Source organism: Populus euphratica, unplaced genomic scaffold (assembly GCF_000495115.2).
Source record: "Populus euphratica unplaced genomic scaffold, PopEup_1.0 scaffold255.1, whole genome shotgun sequence".
Lineage (NCBI taxonomy): Eukaryota > Viridiplantae > Streptophyta > Magnoliopsida > Malpighiales > Salicaceae > Populus > Populus euphratica.
In genome coordinates, this window is record NW_011500141.1 from 26,722 (window position 1) to 44,642 (window position 17,921).

The 17,921-nt window shown below is 36.6% G+C and overlaps 4 protein-coding genes across 4 annotated transcripts; 2 read left to right on the forward strand and 2 right to left on the reverse strand.

The window, feature by feature from the left end:
• Positions 1-881: 881 nt before the first annotated feature.
• LOC105110626 (piriformospora indica-insensitive protein 2-like) lies at positions 882-2,968 on the forward strand. The gene has a single exon (XM_011005715.1). It carries the CDS (start codon positions 1,137-1,139, stop codon positions 2,574-2,576), a length of 1,440 nt encoding a protein of 479 aa, XP_011004017.1. The 5' UTR covers positions 882-1,136; the 3' UTR covers positions 2,577-2,968.
• A 531-nt stretch (positions 2,969-3,499) lies between these two features.
• On the reverse strand, positions 3,500-5,530 carry LOC105110627 (CRIB domain-containing protein RIC7-like). Its single transcript, XM_011005716.1, has 5 exons — positions 5,234-5,530; positions 4,951-5,095; positions 4,728-4,831; positions 4,450-4,546; positions 3,500-4,239 (listed from the first exon to the last, which is right to left on the reverse strand). Exons 2-5 carry the CDS (start codon positions 5,009-5,011, stop codon positions 3,743-3,745), a joined length of 759 nt encoding a protein of 252 aa, XP_011004018.1. The 5' UTR covers positions 5,012-5,095; positions 5,234-5,530; the 3' UTR covers positions 3,500-3,742.
• A 1,631-nt stretch (positions 5,531-7,161) lies between these two features.
• On the reverse strand, positions 7,162-13,293 carry LOC105110631 (TBC1 domain family member 15-like). Its single transcript, XM_011005721.1, has 12 exons — positions 13,043-13,293; positions 12,516-12,664; positions 12,111-12,206; positions 11,846-11,949; positions 11,172-11,350; positions 10,592-10,714; positions 10,417-10,505; positions 8,697-8,802; positions 8,250-8,347; positions 7,821-8,075; positions 7,632-7,715; positions 7,162-7,405 (listed from the first exon to the last, which is right to left on the reverse strand). Exons 2-12 carry the CDS (start codon positions 12,645-12,647, stop codon positions 7,394-7,396), a joined length of 1,278 nt encoding a protein of 425 aa, XP_011004023.1. The 5' UTR covers positions 12,648-12,664; positions 13,043-13,293; the 3' UTR covers positions 7,162-7,393.
• Positions 13,294-14,227: 934 nt separating this feature from the next.
• On the forward strand, positions 14,228-16,072 carry LOC105110630 (60S ribosomal protein L14-2-like). The gene is made up of 5 exons (XM_011005720.1): positions 14,228-14,339; positions 14,462-14,563; positions 14,912-15,041; positions 15,128-15,240; positions 15,832-16,072. Exons 1-5 carry the CDS (start codon positions 14,337-14,339, stop codon positions 15,883-15,885), a joined length of 402 nt encoding a protein of 133 aa, XP_011004022.1. The 5' UTR covers positions 14,228-14,336; the 3' UTR covers positions 15,886-16,072.
• Positions 16,073-17,921: the final 1,849 nt, after the last annotated feature.

Sequence of the window (17,921 nt, forward strand, 5' to 3'; positions counted from 1 at the left end):
AGGTTTAAGAGGCTATTTGAGCACCGGTTAATAACGTATGTGTGTTTGTTGAACTCTGGTCATTTGGTTCTGATTCCGACAGTTCTGTTTTTACATGCGAATTGCAAGGCTACTGATCAGTCTACTCTTTAAAAGTCAACAATGCCCCTATTATCTTCAAGTAATTGATTAAAATGGTAAAAACCAAATGGGCGAGCATGAGCGTCCTTACACATCTCAAGGTTCGGTTACGTTGATTTAGACCAGATTTTAAAAATAAATATATAAATAAAATAAAATTTAACTTGATTAAATCTAAATGATATGATAAGTTCGTGGAATTCATTCAAAATTTAATTTGATCTTTTTAATTTTTTGTAAAAAATTTTTATTTTAAATTTTATTTTAAAAAATATATTAAAATAATGTAATTTTAATTATATCAAAAAAATGAGTTTAATAACTTTAGTTTAAACTTAAAAAAGCTTAAATAATTACCCATGTTAATGGTTGTAATAACTAATTTCAATGATCATAGAATGGTCAATCACACCTTAAAGTTTCCGAACCTTTCGATTACGTTGAATTGTGTACATTGACAGTAAATAACTCGAAAATCTCATGGGAAGGTTGGATATTAAAAAAGAGTTTGATCATGAAAATTCTATGATTAGCTGATTAAACTACAACCCAGTCCGCTCACGCACCAAGAACCCCATAGCAGGCAAATGGCAGTGCGTTTGACTTGCCCTTTCCTCGAGAAAAAAAACAAAGAAAATCTCAGATATGGTTAATTATTATTATTATTATACCAGTTAAAAATCAATTCGACTATGATTAAAAGAATACTTTTCCGAGGAATTAACATAAGATATAATAAAGTATAAAAGTGTCATAATTAGGGCTTGAGTAGTCTTCGAGAGAGACAAAGGAGTCCTCGCTACTCCCTGCAAGGTTGCAACCAAAACCAGCCAGCAAAAGCTAAAACTGTTTCTACTATATTCCATTTCACCATGACATGACCCTCGAGCCTAACCAACCACTGCCAGCACCTCTCTCTGTCCTTTGCCCGATATATTAACCCCAGCTCCTAGTCTCCATTCTCTTCTTCTCATTCATCAAAGCCCTTCCCATAAGCCCCTCTGCATAACTCAAACATGGCTGTATCCTCTTCATTTCCCATCTTCGGTCTTCTCTTCCTCACAACTCTCATGTCCTCTCTTGTCATTTCACACGAACAACCTCTCCTCGACTTGGCTGAGCAGGACTCCCTCTTTCGGGTCCTTGACTCCATCAACTCAGCCATCCCTTGGCGCACTCTTTTCCCCGACGACCTCTGCCTCTCCGCCCCACACGGCATCGTTTGCGAGTACTTCACCGAAGAACAACCACCACTCACCCCAAACGGTTCCGTTTCAACCCAGCCTCCTCTCGAAACGGCTCACATTTCTGAACTCAGTTTCGGGTTCGTCTCTGACTACACATCCAACCCACCTTGCTCTCCAAATTCCACCATTAACCCTCTTATATTCACTTCTTTTAAGTTCCTACGCAAGCTGTTCTTTTACAAGTGTTTCACCGAGATGCCAGTTTCGGTGCCTGATGTTTCTTCTTCGAGCTTTGGGGCTAACCTTGAAGAGCTTGTGTTTATTGAGAACCCAGCACTGGTTGGGTCTCTAAATGGCATCATTGGTAATTTTACTAATTTAAGGAGGCTAGTTTTGACTGGAAATGGTATTTATGGCAATATTCCAGATCGGGTTGGTTCTTTGGTTAACATGGAAGAGGTTACTGTGTCAAGAAATCAGTTAAGCGGGGGGGTTCCTTTCAGTCTAGCTAAGTTGAAAAAATTGAGAGTTCTTGATTTGAGTCAAAATTATCTTGACGGTTATGTCCCTTTGTCTGTGGGTAATTTATCTCGGCTTTTGAAGCTTGATTTGAGTCATAATCGGTTTTCTGGTAAAATCCCAGAGAGCTTGGTTAGTTTACAGAGTCTGGAGTTCTTAGACCTGAGTTATAACAGCTTCGGAAACTATGGAGTGCCTTTGTTTTTAGGCGAAATGCCCAGGTTGAAGGAAGTGTATTTGAGTGGAAATTTGCTAGGAGGGCATATACCGGAAATATGGGAGAAACTTGGGGGTATTTCGGGAATAGGATTTTCTGACATGGGTTTGGTTGGGAATATTCCAGCTTCTATGGGGGTACATTTGAGGAACCTGTGTTACTTAGGGCTTGATAACAACAAGCTTGAAGGGACTGTGCCTGAAGAGTTGGGGTTCTTGAAATGTGGTTATGAGATCAATTTGGAGAACAACAATTTGAGTGGTAAAATCCCAGTTGCTTTTACTTCCAAGGTTACTGAAAAGCTGAAGCTGAAGGGCAACTCAGGGCTGTGTGTTGATGGTGGTGATTTTTCAGGGTTTGGTAAATTTGAGGGCAGTTTAGGGAAACTGAAGCTGTGCAACAAATCAGATATTTCCAGTCCTGTACTCCTCCAAGAGGGTTCTCTTGATTCCTCCTCCTCATCATCATCTCAAACACAGGTTTCATCTCGGATGATGCTTGGATTTGGTTTTCTGTTTGTTTTATCCTGTTAATTTGACCCAGAGAAGAATAGGTGCTAAGTGCTTACAGACAGAACAGGTTTTTATACACTGACATTGGACACGGCTTTCTTGAGAATGGTGGTCCGATTAGGGCAAGAATGTAATTATGGCTCTTGTTGGTGACAAGCCAGATACTCCACTCTACTAGTATGTTGTTTATCGTTTGACCTTCTTCAACCTGTGTATACAAGTTTTTGAGAGCTCTGGTTCTCTCTCAAGTTTGGATGTTGAGATTTGAGGATCATTTGCCACATGAGAGGCCTAATTTCTGTTCTGACTTTCTTGGATTTGGTCCAAGTATATGAATTTTGCTTGGATTTCTAGCATATACGTTGCTACCTTACTGTTTTATTTAATTAAATATTTGATCGTTTTTTAGTGAATTCTTTTATGGAGAGACTAGAAAGGTAGAGTTGTGTGTTTTTGGCGGTCTATATATATATATATATAATCTTTATAGAGTATCACCGAGGAACTTTAAAAAAATAATATTTTTATACCATCTTATAATTATAATAATTTTATAATATTACTGTTTGTAATCCCAAATGAAAGATATGTGTGATTTTACTATGTGGCTGAGACTCGCATCGATCAGAAATCTTGGGGGTGACAAATCTTCTCTGTACATGACAGGGATAGCATAACAGCTAAAGTGCGTTGGAAATGATAGGGACAGGGCACTTTTTAATGGCTTCCATTCCTGCAATGCGGCACCAGTGCTCCTCCACTGCAGCCAGCATACCCGGTGATTCCTGTTGTATATGCTGCTGTGATATCACCTCTAGTAGAGAGTAGGATTGCTTGGCCCCAGGATACCAGGACATGTTAACGTTCTGTGATCAATCAATGACCATTTAACCATTATCATAGGCCAGATCTACTTATAAATTATGAACAAATATCGGAAAATATAAGAAAAATTAGTTATGTGATCATCATATTTGTCATTGTATTGTTCAATAAACAAAAACAAAATGAAGCTGTCTAGTTAAGGAAAAAAATTCAGTTCTCACAAGTGATTTACTTACCATAGAGGATCATACAGGGTCGAATGATCAAGACCAAAATGAAATGAACTCCGTTTGGTTTGGTTTCAACTAAAGATTCTAGCAGCTACCCATTGTAAGAATAAGAATATTAATATTACAATATGATCAAGAAATTCCACTCAATCCACTCTCTTCACAATCTCGTGAAGGACTTGAACCTCTGGTTTGACGTTGCTCATTACTGTTACTACATTTGGTAATGATTTCTGACTCCCCGCCCCCTTCTTGAGCTGGGGCTTTAGATCTTGATTTTGAAGTTGACCCCTCAATAGAGGCATCTTTCGACTTCTTCCTTCGAGATTTCTTCGATATATCAGGTAAATTTGAGGGCGACTCGCTTTCTCCACTAGGATCCTTATGATTCCGACTTGTTCTAGTACCATCCATTTCTTTGGTGCCATTTCGTGAAGCCCGCCTAGATTGTTTAGGTTTATCTGACTTTTCTCTGCTCGGAGATTCAGCTGATTTACCAGATGATGAACGCCGTCTAGATGATTTCGGCAATTCTGGCAAGTCCCGAGATGGGGAACTATGCGACCCTACTGGAGAACTAGACGCCCCTGCTGGAGAATTCGGTGGCTGCGAACCTTTTCGATTTGAACCTGTCGAGCAATTTCATTCAACAACAACCAATATGATGACCAGTGAGATTTATTATTCATTTTTATTGAAGCTAGTACACAATACCTGGATGTTAACCAAGAACAAAATCAAAATATGATAGCTAGCATGCTACCTGTTTGCTATGAATTCGAACATTTTTAAAAGGAAAAAAAGTTGAAAAAGCTATGCAAGAAATCAAGCTATTGCACCTTCAGATACCCATTTTGCAGAACCTTCCTCCTTCGCGTCTCCGTTGAGACTTACGGGAGCTGATGAATATTCTGGTTGAGATTGAAACTCGTTCATCTACATAAATAAATCAAAACACAATCTCAATGAGGATTACCGATTTTTTCTTTTCGAAACAAAAAAAGAAAGAGAATTGCAACCTTTGCTTTTCAATGTCCCTTACGACTAGTTTCAAATGTGATATCAGTGATGAATTTTTATACATTATCCCAAATAAGTTGAGAAGAATAACATTTACCCAGCTTGGTGAATTTACAGAGGGACCATCCCATCCTATGTGGGCAACATGTTTTACATCTGTGGGGAAACCAATCTGCATTTCAGGCTCTTCCTCATCATTGTCTGCAACATCGTTAAAATTTCTATCAACATCGCCCATCGAACAACACATAAATTTTTTGCCATTTTTGCATTGTTGAAAGAAGATTTTGAAATTGGTTCGAGAGAGGGAAATTGCATACCGAATATTTGAGAAATGTATCTTAAGCCTTTTAATAGGCCCTTCATTTTGTTGTTTGACATCTGATCATGTAGACATACATAAAGGATTAATTTGGGGACGATAAAAGCCTTGGTAGAAGACGACGACAAATTGAAGCTTCAAACCTGAAACAAAGAAAGCAAGGAGAGATTTTTTTGAATTTAGAAGATATATCTTGAAAGGCAAGACCTATCATACAAATTAATAAAATGATTTGCATAAAGGGTATTCATTAATGAAAAATTATGGAAACAAGATCATACTTGGACAAGAAAATTTTGCTTTGATGAGACAAGCCAAGTCACCAAACTCATGGCAACAATGAATTCAAACTACAGTTGTTGAGAAACTAGACGGTTGAACTACTCTATAGGAAACTTTTAGCCTATTTTCCAAGCTTGAGGAAGGAATAAGATTCAAAGAAAACAAGGAGTAGGATCACAAACACTTCTGTTTTTAACAAATGTCTAGGAAGAGTGGTGGTGATGAGAAAAGGGAAGAAGCAACACAGAAACTTGCTGTATAAGGCAAGACTCGCCTAATTCGATGGCCATTAACCGAAAAACAAAAAAATTGATCGAAGTTTTCGGTGTAGGGATGAAGAGGGTTGGACCATTATTGAAATACTATATTTAGGAAGGTTTTAACAAGTCTTTCTTATGGAAGGCTGTTTGCTTTTTCGGCATGCATGGCTGTTATTGACTTTGCTGAGGCCTGCTAACTCCTCGGATAGCCTGTATTTGTATATTCCTTATAAAGCACTATCTATATATAGGCTCCCATTTTGTCGGAAGGTTCCTCATGTTTGCTTAATACATGAGTAATTAAGCATTCTGCTATTTTCTGAAGAAATCAATATTAATCATAATTACTAAACTTGACTTGATTTGATTTTTCAAAAAAAAACATAATCAAAATAATAATGTTTTGAATTGACTAAGTCAATATAGTTTTATCTATCTAATCTATAATTTTAAATATTAATCGATCTAATCTATTATTTTAAACCAGATAAATTTTACAATATAATATTAACTCTTGCACCATGAAATAAAATATCGAGTGTCGGGTTAATCATTAGCTAACAGAGTTTAGATGATTAACTCTTGCACCATTTATCTTTCATTTGTAAACAAAAGTGTTGCGAATCACAATTTCTGTGTTCCTCAGGAATTGTAATATTTTAAGAATATATTTGTTTGTCGGTGTAATATTGTAAGCGTATGTTTGTTTGCGCACCTCTTGAATAAACACATTCTAAAAACTGAATCAAGCTTAATGCCACATAAGATAACAGTAACTGTTGAAGTTATTGTGCCCACTTGACATGAGCTGTTCTTTCACCATGTTCTCACTTCCATTTGTCTGTCAAGCTTTAGTTCTATCTTAGAGTCTTGTGTTGCATATAATTTTACAAAATACCACTGTTTTGTGCTTGCCATGATGATTAATGGACTCTTTACAGCTAGTGGTGTTATAGAAGTATACCCTCTCCCTCTCAAATTTCCGATCAACTCTGATCTCTCGCTCTGTTTCTTGTTTTGTGATGCTTGATCTGAAATATTGTTCATTCTTTCAGATTAAACTCTTCTTAATCTGTTCCTTTGCTTTTCTTCGAATTACAAATGATTTCATTTGGGTGTTGTACGGGAATCAAGACAGTGACAACAAGTCAATTCTATTCAACGAGGACAATGTCATCTCAGTGTTTGACTTATATGCTCTTTCACATTACATTTTAACTTGTGTTTTGCTGCATTTCGAAGATGCATTCCTCCTGAAATACCATTAAAAGATGATTTTGGTATTCTGATATTAAAAATTAAAAAATATATATTTTTTAATATATTTTTAAATAAAAAATATTTTGAAAAAACACTGTATACCACAATACTAAACACACTAAACTAAAGTGAAAACATAGTAACAATCATGATTTTAAAACAAAATTCTAGTCTCGCATCAGTCATCTCCATAACAAGAATGGACTGGTGAATTGGCAATTGTTTTCGTTATATATTTTCATAACCTTTAAATATTTATTGTGGAAGATATTAACGTTAGCAATGCTATTAGCGCCGGACAGCCAGACCTAATGTTGGCAATGACAATGATGTCAGTATTGTTCCAGCTTTTGGGCTGCTGTGAGCAACAGGTAGATAGGATGCTTATACGCTATGTTAGGGGAGTATTCACATAAAAATGATGTGCCTGCTATTTATGCAGAAGCATTTCATATCAAAATGTTATAAGCATCATAATGACTTCAATTTATAGAGGGGGAAAAACCAACAACTAGGAGACATTTTCCAAAAAGAAAATAATGAAATCAGCGTGTGAGAGAAAGTCGTGACACCAATGCCGCCAAGAATCTGGGAGCAAAATTCGATTTTACATGTTGGTGATTCCCAGCAATATGTTTATCACTTTTTGGCCTGCATAGAGCAGCAGCATTTCAGTTCTATCATTTATTTCAAAGCAAGCTGAAATACCAAACCCAACTAAAATTTGCTTCAAGTAATGTGTGTTACTCACTCCACATACAGAAAGCCTTTTTCCTTTTTCTTTTTTTATTTTCAGAGATTATATCCAAATATTTTCTTAGAGTTTGGGAGACTACACATATATGCAAATCAAGGTACATGAAAGAATAAAGCATACCTTGCTCAGATACTTTTTATGAATCTTCAATGCCTCTTTACATACCTTTCTAGCATCCATATTTCCAGTAATATCACTCAATATCTGCAGAACGCTACCCAGTACGATAAATCTAGATTCATTTTCTCAAAAACAAAAGGCACAGGCATTGAAAACAGGGGAGGAGAGGGAGGGAGGGAGAGAGGTGACCTGGACGACATCATCAAGACCCTTGGCCTCCTTTAGAATTCTCTTGTTCTTGGCCTCAAGAACACTGGCAACAAGAAAAACAGCAAGGGCACTCTGTTGGTCCTTGCATCCAGTCTTCACTTTATTTCTCTCAAACTTGCCACACTGCTTTAACAGCTTATTATTCAACATGGATGCAGCACTCTTGTCTGACTCAGCAATAGGCTTCTCATATAAAGAGAAGATGTTTGGATTGTACTCCATGGCCCACATCAGCTGAAACCAATCTATCTTACTTTTTTAAAACAAACTTCTATAAATCAATTGTATGTATCGAAAGCTTAAAGTTCTGTGACTTCAGTCAAGAACCCGGCAATCAATGACTTTCCATTAACAAGATAGATCTCATTTTTGGAAGAATCTCAAACAAACACAACAGTCCCTCCTTACCTCCCAAAGATACAGAGAATCCACAAAGGAGAACTCTCTTCTAAAGAGTACCATCAACATCCGAAATGCAAATAAATATTCACCACCATCTAGATCCTCTGCCATTTAAACAAACAAGGTTTTAGTTTTTACTTATAAGAGCCTCATTCAGTGCAAGTGCATACACAAAGGCATGCACATAAACATCATCAAGGTGCATGCAGTGAACAAGGAATGCTGGAATATATCTGTTCTTATCTATTATGTGCTAGGCCTGCTTGTTGTTGTCAACCATTCTGGCAAGACAACAATATCTAATTGCAATTTCAGTGCACTTTCTTCTAATGGAATTTCCAGTTTTCTTTTTCCTAGTTCTCATTAATATTAAAACAATCAAGTTGCTGATGCAATTATCAAACAATGAGTATATCTTAAACCCATTAAAACATTTCAAACTGGAATGAATACCAAGGTGTTGATGAAGCTTCGGATCAACAGTTTTAATTACTTGTGAAAGCGTGCTCAGCTGAGTTTGCACCCCCATTGAACTTGCACTGCACCTGAAGTTTTCTCTCTGTTACAAAACAGAAGCAGCAGCATAAATAAAACTTAAAAAGCAGAGTCACTAGGATTGATCACATTTTAGGAATGCTTAGGGTCAGATCGAAATATATTTTCCAAAAAAAAGAAAAGAGAAAGCAATATTGCAAAAGGATGTTATAAATAACCAACAAAATTCCAGCACAATCATTCAAACAGTAATCTCAATATATTTTATAATTCAAAACTGAACAAGCAATGTCGGGCTGTTTTAATCACTGCACCATGACATTAAGCACAGGGACCAGAATATTATGAATAGTCCATAAGCTCAACTAATTATGTTCAAGGGAATTTTTAGCACCAAATCATGGAAAGACAATGTGAACCATAATTGTAGCCCAAAACTTGATAAAAACACAGAAATAACCACTGGACTGTGTTCCAGTATAGCCTAGGGTTGTATATCCATGTCTCGACAAAACTAGAGTTCAATAGGGAGAGTTATGCTCAACAATTTTGTATATCTCATGAGTGGAATCAAGAGGACAGAAGTTGGATCCGTACAAATAAGACTGCTAAGTTCATTGAAAACATGTATAAGACAATTAGGCATTAAGTTTGATTTGTTATAACACAGGTATGCGGATTGGCATTAATTCTGAAAACTAGAACCATGGATGCAAGTCTTCTTACCAAGAAGCAACAGACAATTTTAAATGAACAATATGACTGGATTATTAGAACTCCATTTGCTACCTGCTATTTATAAAGTGGATTGATAATAATCAGATACATCCACGCTCTCTCAATACCAACACACTAATTACATTGCATTGATATAAAATGTAGAAAGCGGTAAAATCTGCCCCTGGAGTGGAATGTTTGCCACATTTATCCTGGAAGGAAGAATTAAAAAAATCCCACTATAACAGGTATATGTTGGTTATTGCTACTGAATGTGTAAATAAGCATGCAGCCTTGTGATTTTCATTAAGACAGACACAAGAAAACAGCCTGAAATCTCAAATCATCCATAACTTCAACCAAGTTATGATGTTGAAGTTATGATACTTATTGGAATGTATCTATATGCCTACATGCCATTTCGCACAACACCAAATCTACATTAGCCTCCCAGGCAACTTTGCTTCAAACTAACTCGAAACATATTACTCCAACCACAGAAAAAACTGTTACTAAACCCCATAACACATGACATAGTGGTCCCAGCATAAACTCAACATCTTTTCAACACTACCATAGTCTCCAAACTACAGCTTTATCTAGCCAACCACCCATTTCAGTATCTCATCTCAACAGCATTCATTCCCTAACCATATCTCTTAACAGCCCAAATTCCAGATGAATAGCGTCACCTTCATGGAAAATTTAAATATTGAAATTATGACTTCATTCGTATCTCTTGCATTTGGATATGTGTATGCTTTCTTGGTAATTGCAGGAAGCTAAAGCATCAGAACAACGGTGTGAGTGTGAACTAGATTGACCTAATTATCAATACCGTTACAATAGAAATTATCATCCATCACCAACAAACTCAACAGGAAAGCAGTACAGGAAAGCTAGGGGCATCATTGCTACCAAAACAATAGCTGTGATAACCACATTATTATAAATTGCATACCAGTCTCCGCATTGCACGCTCAAAACACCAAAAGGCATCTGCTTCATTTTCAAGAAGAATTACCATTGGAGAGCAAATATCATTCATTCCTACACAAGAAAGAATTCAAAATAACTATCCCATCATATGAACAAATTTATTTTGATGGATAATGAAACAGTTAAAAACAATTTACCTTGGACATAACTAATATCATTATCCACCCAAGCATAAACGGCAAGAATATCCCAAAGTTTTGCCTGATTTTTTTCACTTTCATAAAAAGCAAGAGCTCGATCTGTGCGAACAACATCCAAACCTACAATAAGACGTTCCACTAGCTATGTTAAGCAAAGTCAAAATTTAACAAGGTTGCTGATTAGAAAGAAACCATAAGGACTTGAGTAAAGTGAACTGATATTGCGACTGTATTTGGCAAGAACACTTAAGTTTAGTGTTTTTCCATCGTGGATATTGCCTTAGGGACCAAGACTCTGGCACCACAGGCCCAAGTTCTTTGCTTCAAGAATTTAAGATGGACACTCTCATGTCCGTAAAAAAACACACTAAATAATGGGGTTGTCTGATAAACAGGGAATCACTGCTAAGTAGTAGTTGTGTAGATAGACTACTTGCTTCTGCACTGTAAGTGAAAGGATATTTACTAATCATTGAGTGGAGAGCAACCACAATAAAGGTCTAAATTCATTTTCCAAAAACCAGTGACAGGAAAGGGAAAAATCATCTCCCTAAAGAATTAGAGATTATATACCTACCAATTTGATGCAAAGCAAGCATCCATTGAATTGATCTCTTGTCTGAAAAAGAACTATTTATTGCAGAATCAATTACTGGTTGCCCAACATCAGTAATAATGGGAGTTGTGATAAGCTTTCCGCTGCCAATAACTGGAACCATGTGTTGACACTCAGCTTTCCACCTGATGTACTGCTCCCTAAAGTGTCAAAGTCACAGAATAATCACTTTGGCCAAGGCACAAAAGTTGATGCTGAGAAACTGAAAGCAATTGAGATATAAAAAAAAGGACTGGTATGTCCTAAAGAGAATAACAATTGAACACAAAGTCATATTGGAAAACATACAAGATGCTCTAATGTCATCTCAGACATCGGAAAGTGGGGGTCAACCTCAGAAGTCAACAGGTTTGTCAGTCAAATGGTTCGACAGGCCAGTCTGTGACTAACAAAAATATGTTTTAGTATGAGAGAGAGTGTATGCTGGGGGGGGGGGGGAAGTTGGGATTCCAATAAAAGTCTATTATAGTCCTTTTATTTTGAACATGCACTATGAATATGGTTTTGCAACAAAGAAAAACTTCAAAGCCAGCCAAAGCAGCATATGATGGCTCATACATTCTCACACAGAATCATACATTAAAATGAAGACTTGCATGCATGTAGGTTTAATACAATACAAAGGAAAGCATTACCTCCTACGTTGCCTGAGCTGATTCCGTTCTTCGTATGTGCTATTAGGATCAAAGCATCCTAACACAAATTCCCATACCGACCCTTTAATTGCAGGATGAACACCCTAATATGGAAAAACACACTTAAGATAAACACTCTACCTTTGGAATAGAAGTTTTCACTCATAATGCATTGGAGAACATAAACATACTGACAATGACCGCTCTGTATATAAACATCACTATTTCAGACAAGCTAAGATAAAAATGAAAAAGAGATCCGTACCCCCCGTTGGATCCGTCTAAGCACCTTCTCGATATCCAAATGACCATCTTCAGAGAACGCAGCATTCCACCTTCTTTCACTAAGAGTTTTCCCAGCCTGTAAAAAAAGATTATTTCAAACATAAGAGGAAAGCACTACACAAAGCCTGCTTAAAGTATCCAAGCATGTCTAAGCCTGCTTAACGTATCCAAGCATGTCTCATGGTGCCGCCACAAAGAGATGTATAACAAGTAAAACTAATTCACAAGTAAAATCCTCAATAATAACAAAAATAAAAATCATCACATCACATGAGCACAAATTCCTGACAAAAGAGACAATAAATACAAAGGATTAGTTATAACGAAACTAATTCACAAAAAGAAAAGGAAGCAAGGAAGGAAACGAAAAAAGCTGACCACCCACCCTGGGCTTGAAACGGGGCTTTGGAGTATCAGCTTGGCAATCAGGTCGGATTGGATAGAAATCCCCCAAGTCCTCAGCTCCTGTTCTCTTCATAATATCAACAATCTCTGACAATCCCCCACAACCAACCATCCAAATTTACCTCATCCCTTGTTCATTGCCACAGCAAAAATCCAATTAGAGAAAAAAAAAAAAAAGCCAGAAAACAGAAGACAATATCAGCGAAGCACTTCCATTAACATTTATCAAAAAGATTCCAAAAACATTAACTACGATGAGAAGAGCATATTACATTTACACCCTACAGGACAAAGATTTGATCTCTAAAAGCCATCATCAGACAGACATGTGCAAACTTAATAACAATGCATCTGATTTCTTTACATGATATGAATGTCAATCGACAATGCTAGGATCCCACCATTAATTTCAAGCCAACTGTCTTGTTTATGAAGGGAATAAAAAAAACGAAGAATCTTGATATTCCAGGCAGGGTAAGATAACTGGCTGTCGAATATTATTAGTACCTTGTTCGAGAACTGGCGGATTGCTGGTTACTAAAACAATAATAAAAGAATTCAATGATGTCCGTCGTCCGTCGAGGAGGATCGTAGAAAACACAAATTGCAAAATCAATCAATGGAAAGAGGAGCGAAACGAACGGTACGCTTCGAGATATAAATTCATTGTTTTGAATTTTTTAAAACTCTCAGCTTGAAAAATGACAACTCTTCCAATTTCTTTGGTAATCAGGCTTAGGATTTCTCATGTTTAATTTTTCTCATCCCTTGACATGTTGATCTCACCCCTTTTTGTATTTGACCATATTGCCCTTGACATGTCTCACCAAAGTTTTAATATTTTTAAATATTTTATCAGTACCCTAGCAAACCTCATTTATAGAAAACATTTGGTTATTCTCTAAAAATATAAAAAAATAAAAGATAATTAAACATGTTATTTATTTATTTTTTATTTTAAAAATATAATTTTTTTAAGAATCATAATTATTTTATATATTTATCTCTTTAACTTCAACTAAATATTTTTTCTTTATATATATATATATATATATATATATATATTATTTTAAAAAGCTTAATTCCCGATAAATAACATTAAAAATATCTAAAATTAGACCCATCAAAATGGGTTTAAAAAGCATATATATTTAATGATATAATACATGATATTTTTAAAAAATATATTTTATTTGAAAATATATCAAAATAATTTTTTATTTTTAACATCAATTTAATACATTTAAAAAATATAACTCACTTTTAAATTACATGAAACGACTGCATTTTCAAGCATGCATAATGCTAATGGTAAGAAACAATTGAGCTAATAGGCCTTGGAACCCAAATCAAAGTCAAGAAATATATTTTAAGAATTTTCATAAATCACTTTTAAATAATCCTTGGACAATGTTCCTTCTAATGTCATGAACAATTTGAGTAATCAAAATTGATGGTCCTGTTTACAAGATTCTCCCATAAAGCGGGGCAATTATAGAATTTAAGAAACAATGGGTCGAAAGGGAAACACGCCCCAAAACCGAAACAATTATAACTTACAAGACACATATAAGAATAGAAGATAAAGAAAGGACGTGACGAAAATAGCCGAAAGTTTCTAAGCGAGACCAATAGTGAGAAGCCACGTCTACATTTTGAACACACTCAAGCGTACCACGTCCAAAACGAAAAACCCTAGCAGCAGCAGCGCTACTAATATTACATAACCTCGCTGGTTACCTCTCTCCATCACCTCAGCGGTCGCCTCTCTCTCTGTCGATTCTCAGCAGATCCGCCAAAAATGGTGAGAGGGTTTCTCTATCTTCTCTGTTTGGCTTCCGAGAAAATCCATAGCTCTATTACTTTTTCCATTTTTCTTACGCTTTCCCTGTTTTTTTGTGTTTGTTTGTTTATTTATTTGTGTAGCCGTTCAAGAGGTACGTTGAGATTGGGAGAGTGGCTCTTGTCAACTACGGCAAGGATTACGGCAAGCTCGTTGTTATAGTCGATGTCATCGATCAAAACAGAGTGCGTAATCTTCTCTCTACGTTTGCCTTGAATGTTCGTAGATAAAGCTAATTGTTTCCAACACTTGTTAAGCTTCGGTTTTTTTTCCTTCTGCTAATTTCTGTTGAGGGTGATTAAAAATAGGATAGATTATTGTAGCTTAGTGGACTAAGGATCCTTTGAATACTTTTTAGGCTATAAATTATTGCATACGTGTAATGCTCATATAATTAAGTGGATTTGATATTGGGTTTGGTTATTTGGGTTTTCTGAAAGTAATTACTTTAGCATTTAATAAGTGGTTTCATCGACAAGATCCAGTTATGTTCGTTAATGAAAAGGTGAATTTTGTTTTTGATGTTGCTAAAGGCTCTGGTAGATGCTCCAGATATGGTTAGGAGTCAAATGAACTTCAAGAGGCTTTCACTCACTGATATCAAGATTGAGATCAACAGGGTTCCCAAGAAGAAGGCTCTAATTGAAGCCATGGAGAAGGCTGGTTGGTTTCTGGCTAGATTTATACTTACTTTCTTATTTAATTTTCTTTCTCCCCACTGAATTCAAACTGTTATTCCATGATGGTAGATGTGAAGAACAAGTGGGAGAACAGTTCATGGGGCAGGAGACTCACTGTGCAGAAGAGAAGGGCATCACTTAATGATTTTGATAGGTTCAAGCTCATGTTGGCAAAGATCAAGGTTTGCAATTCTCCAATCTTGTCTTTTGTAATAGTCATTATTGTATGCCCTTGTTTTTCTAAAACTGGCATACTGGTTAATGTTCGCTTTAAATATCTTAGAATATTATAATAGAGTATTGTCATTTATGGTTAAACACATCTGCCTCGGATGTTGAATTCTCCACATGTTGATGTTCAAACTTGTGCTATATGGCGTCTTTCTGGTATCAGTTGCCCAGTAGGACTTTGGAGCCTTAGCAGAATCTGACCCCATCTTTGTAGGCTATGCTGAAGTATTAACTTCCAGCTATGAATGGGGAGTATATAATTGAACTTACCTGATAAATTAAACACATCTGACCATTGCAGTCTAAAAGGACTAGACTTGAACCTGCATTGCCTTTTATATTCCATGTTCATTGTAGCCTATCTTTTGTTAGTGATCAGCCTGTAGAACATACTTATGGAAGTAATGCTTGTTCATAGATGTCATGAATGCTTGTCAAGAAGTTTTATCAATTTAAAATGGTATTGCATTTGTTTCGATGAACCATTTTACTCAAATATATACACCAACTTGACACATGCTATAATTGCGCACATTCTGCAGAAGGCAGGAATTGTCAGGCAGGAGCTTGCTAAACTCAGAAAGGAGACAGCCTAAGATTTGTTCACTCCTGAGCTTTTCATTAGCTTAAAAGTTCCTAAATTTGCTCCAGTTTCGCAGTTTTATGTTTTTTTTTTTTGTGGCTTTTGATTATTTTCATAGTTAGTGACGGAAACCAATTATTATGGATCTTGTTACGTGGAAACATTAATGATATTTCTAGACTTGCTCATTTACAGTCCAATTTTTCCTGGATATGAGTTGTTTATATTATAGTTCCTTTGGCCCTTTCCTTTGGACAATTGTATGCATTTTAATGGAGAATATAAGAAAGGGCAATGAGGATAGATCAGAGGGTTATTCTTTCTTGTAAATTGGGTATTTTAGCGAGAAGGCTGTCTCTTCTCTTACCAGGATGTAGTGTGGAAAAGGAGACAGGATAAAATTACGAATTATTTGTCCGGTCTTCCCTTCTGGTTCTAGAAAGATGAGTTATCTCAGATGATGCCTGCATTTTGGAGTAGCTTTATTTTTACTCGAATTCTGTTAATCTCATACAAGTTTGAGATGGTTTGAGTGGGCTGCGAACCCAGTTTTTGTCCCCACAAACATTACTCTTCCAAAATTGAAAATATTTGCTACTGGAGGACAGGACTCGTTATGGAACCGTGCTTTGATGATACAAATCCGGCCACCAGTTGGGTTGTTCTTACTTCCCTAGTGGAGGATTGTCTGTCCACTCGACGTTTTCTTTTCAGCAGATTATTGTCGTAATTTCTGTTTTCTGAAGAATTTAGTAAACATTTCGTTTAGAAATTTTATGGTGCTCAAAACCAGCTCCACCCTTCCCATTCAAAATAGGCTGACAGGAGATGAAGCAAAAGCAATGCTTGGGATATTTGGGGGAAGAGAATGATTTGGGAGAACACAAGGCTCAGTAATCGGAGTAGACTAGGCCTGGGATCTTAGCATTCATCCAAGAAGCTCAGATTCCATCTAGGATGCTATTGGCGATCTTCTTCCGAACATCTATCTCCAGCTTGATGGAAGTCATTTCCTGTAGTTTTTGAAACCTCTCTGATTCCAATAGTTAATGATGGACTCTTCATCATAGTGTAGGCGGTTAAGCTCAGAGTTCCCTCTAGCAATCTCCTCAGCCTGTTCAGCCCTGGATTTAGCCTCAGATTTGCAACTGCGATTCCCCTTTCTCTTTCTGCTCCTCTTCCTTGGCTTGCCTTAGCTTCTCTTCTAGAAGAGCATTCTCACTATTGAGAGCATCAATTTTGTCTATACGGCACGAATCTGATGGATTAGAGCTTCTTTGGCCAGCCAAAGGTCTGGGGGATGCAATTTGTTTTTTTTGGAGTTCTAGGATCACATTCATGAAGAGAGAGGGGTGATTCCCAATCTTGTCTGCTTTGAGCACAAGCGTTTCAATGGTGGTTGAAGTTCATCCCGCTCCCGAGCTTCTTCCTCGAGATCTCCATCCTGCTAATCAAAAGAGTCAAGATGGAAAAATATACACTATAGTTACATGCTTAAGTTATACTATTTATTCTCAGTCATGTTTCAGTCATGCTGCTTTGGTTTTACTGGGATTTGAGGCCTGCTTTGGTTGCCACATACAAGGCCCAGCAGCCATATCGTGCTAGCATTGTCCAAGATGACTTCGATGAGCATCGCTGTTTGCATTGTACTGTTCATGGAAATCGTTGCACTAGGCACCAGGAAGCAAGGCTTATTAACGTGATTAAAATCTAAACACTAATTATATCCAAACCAGTTGAGTTTTCTCCTGTTTGGAGCCGAAAAGGCCCGCTCTAGTTCATTAAAGATCTGGAAAGACAACCGAAGGTACTTACAAAGGGAGATTTTAATAATTACCAGATTCTAAAAACATCACAAGATCAACAATTAAAACGAACCAAGTTCTTTGGCCAGGTGGTTTAGAGTTGCAAAGTCGTAATTAATAACTCTAACCACTCAACCAGGGTTCAGCCTTTGGTACCGACACAAGATCAACAATTTAGGTAGCTAGTTATAAAGTTACTACTTGACATTGCAAACATTTTTTTGCTGACAGAGAGCAGGAA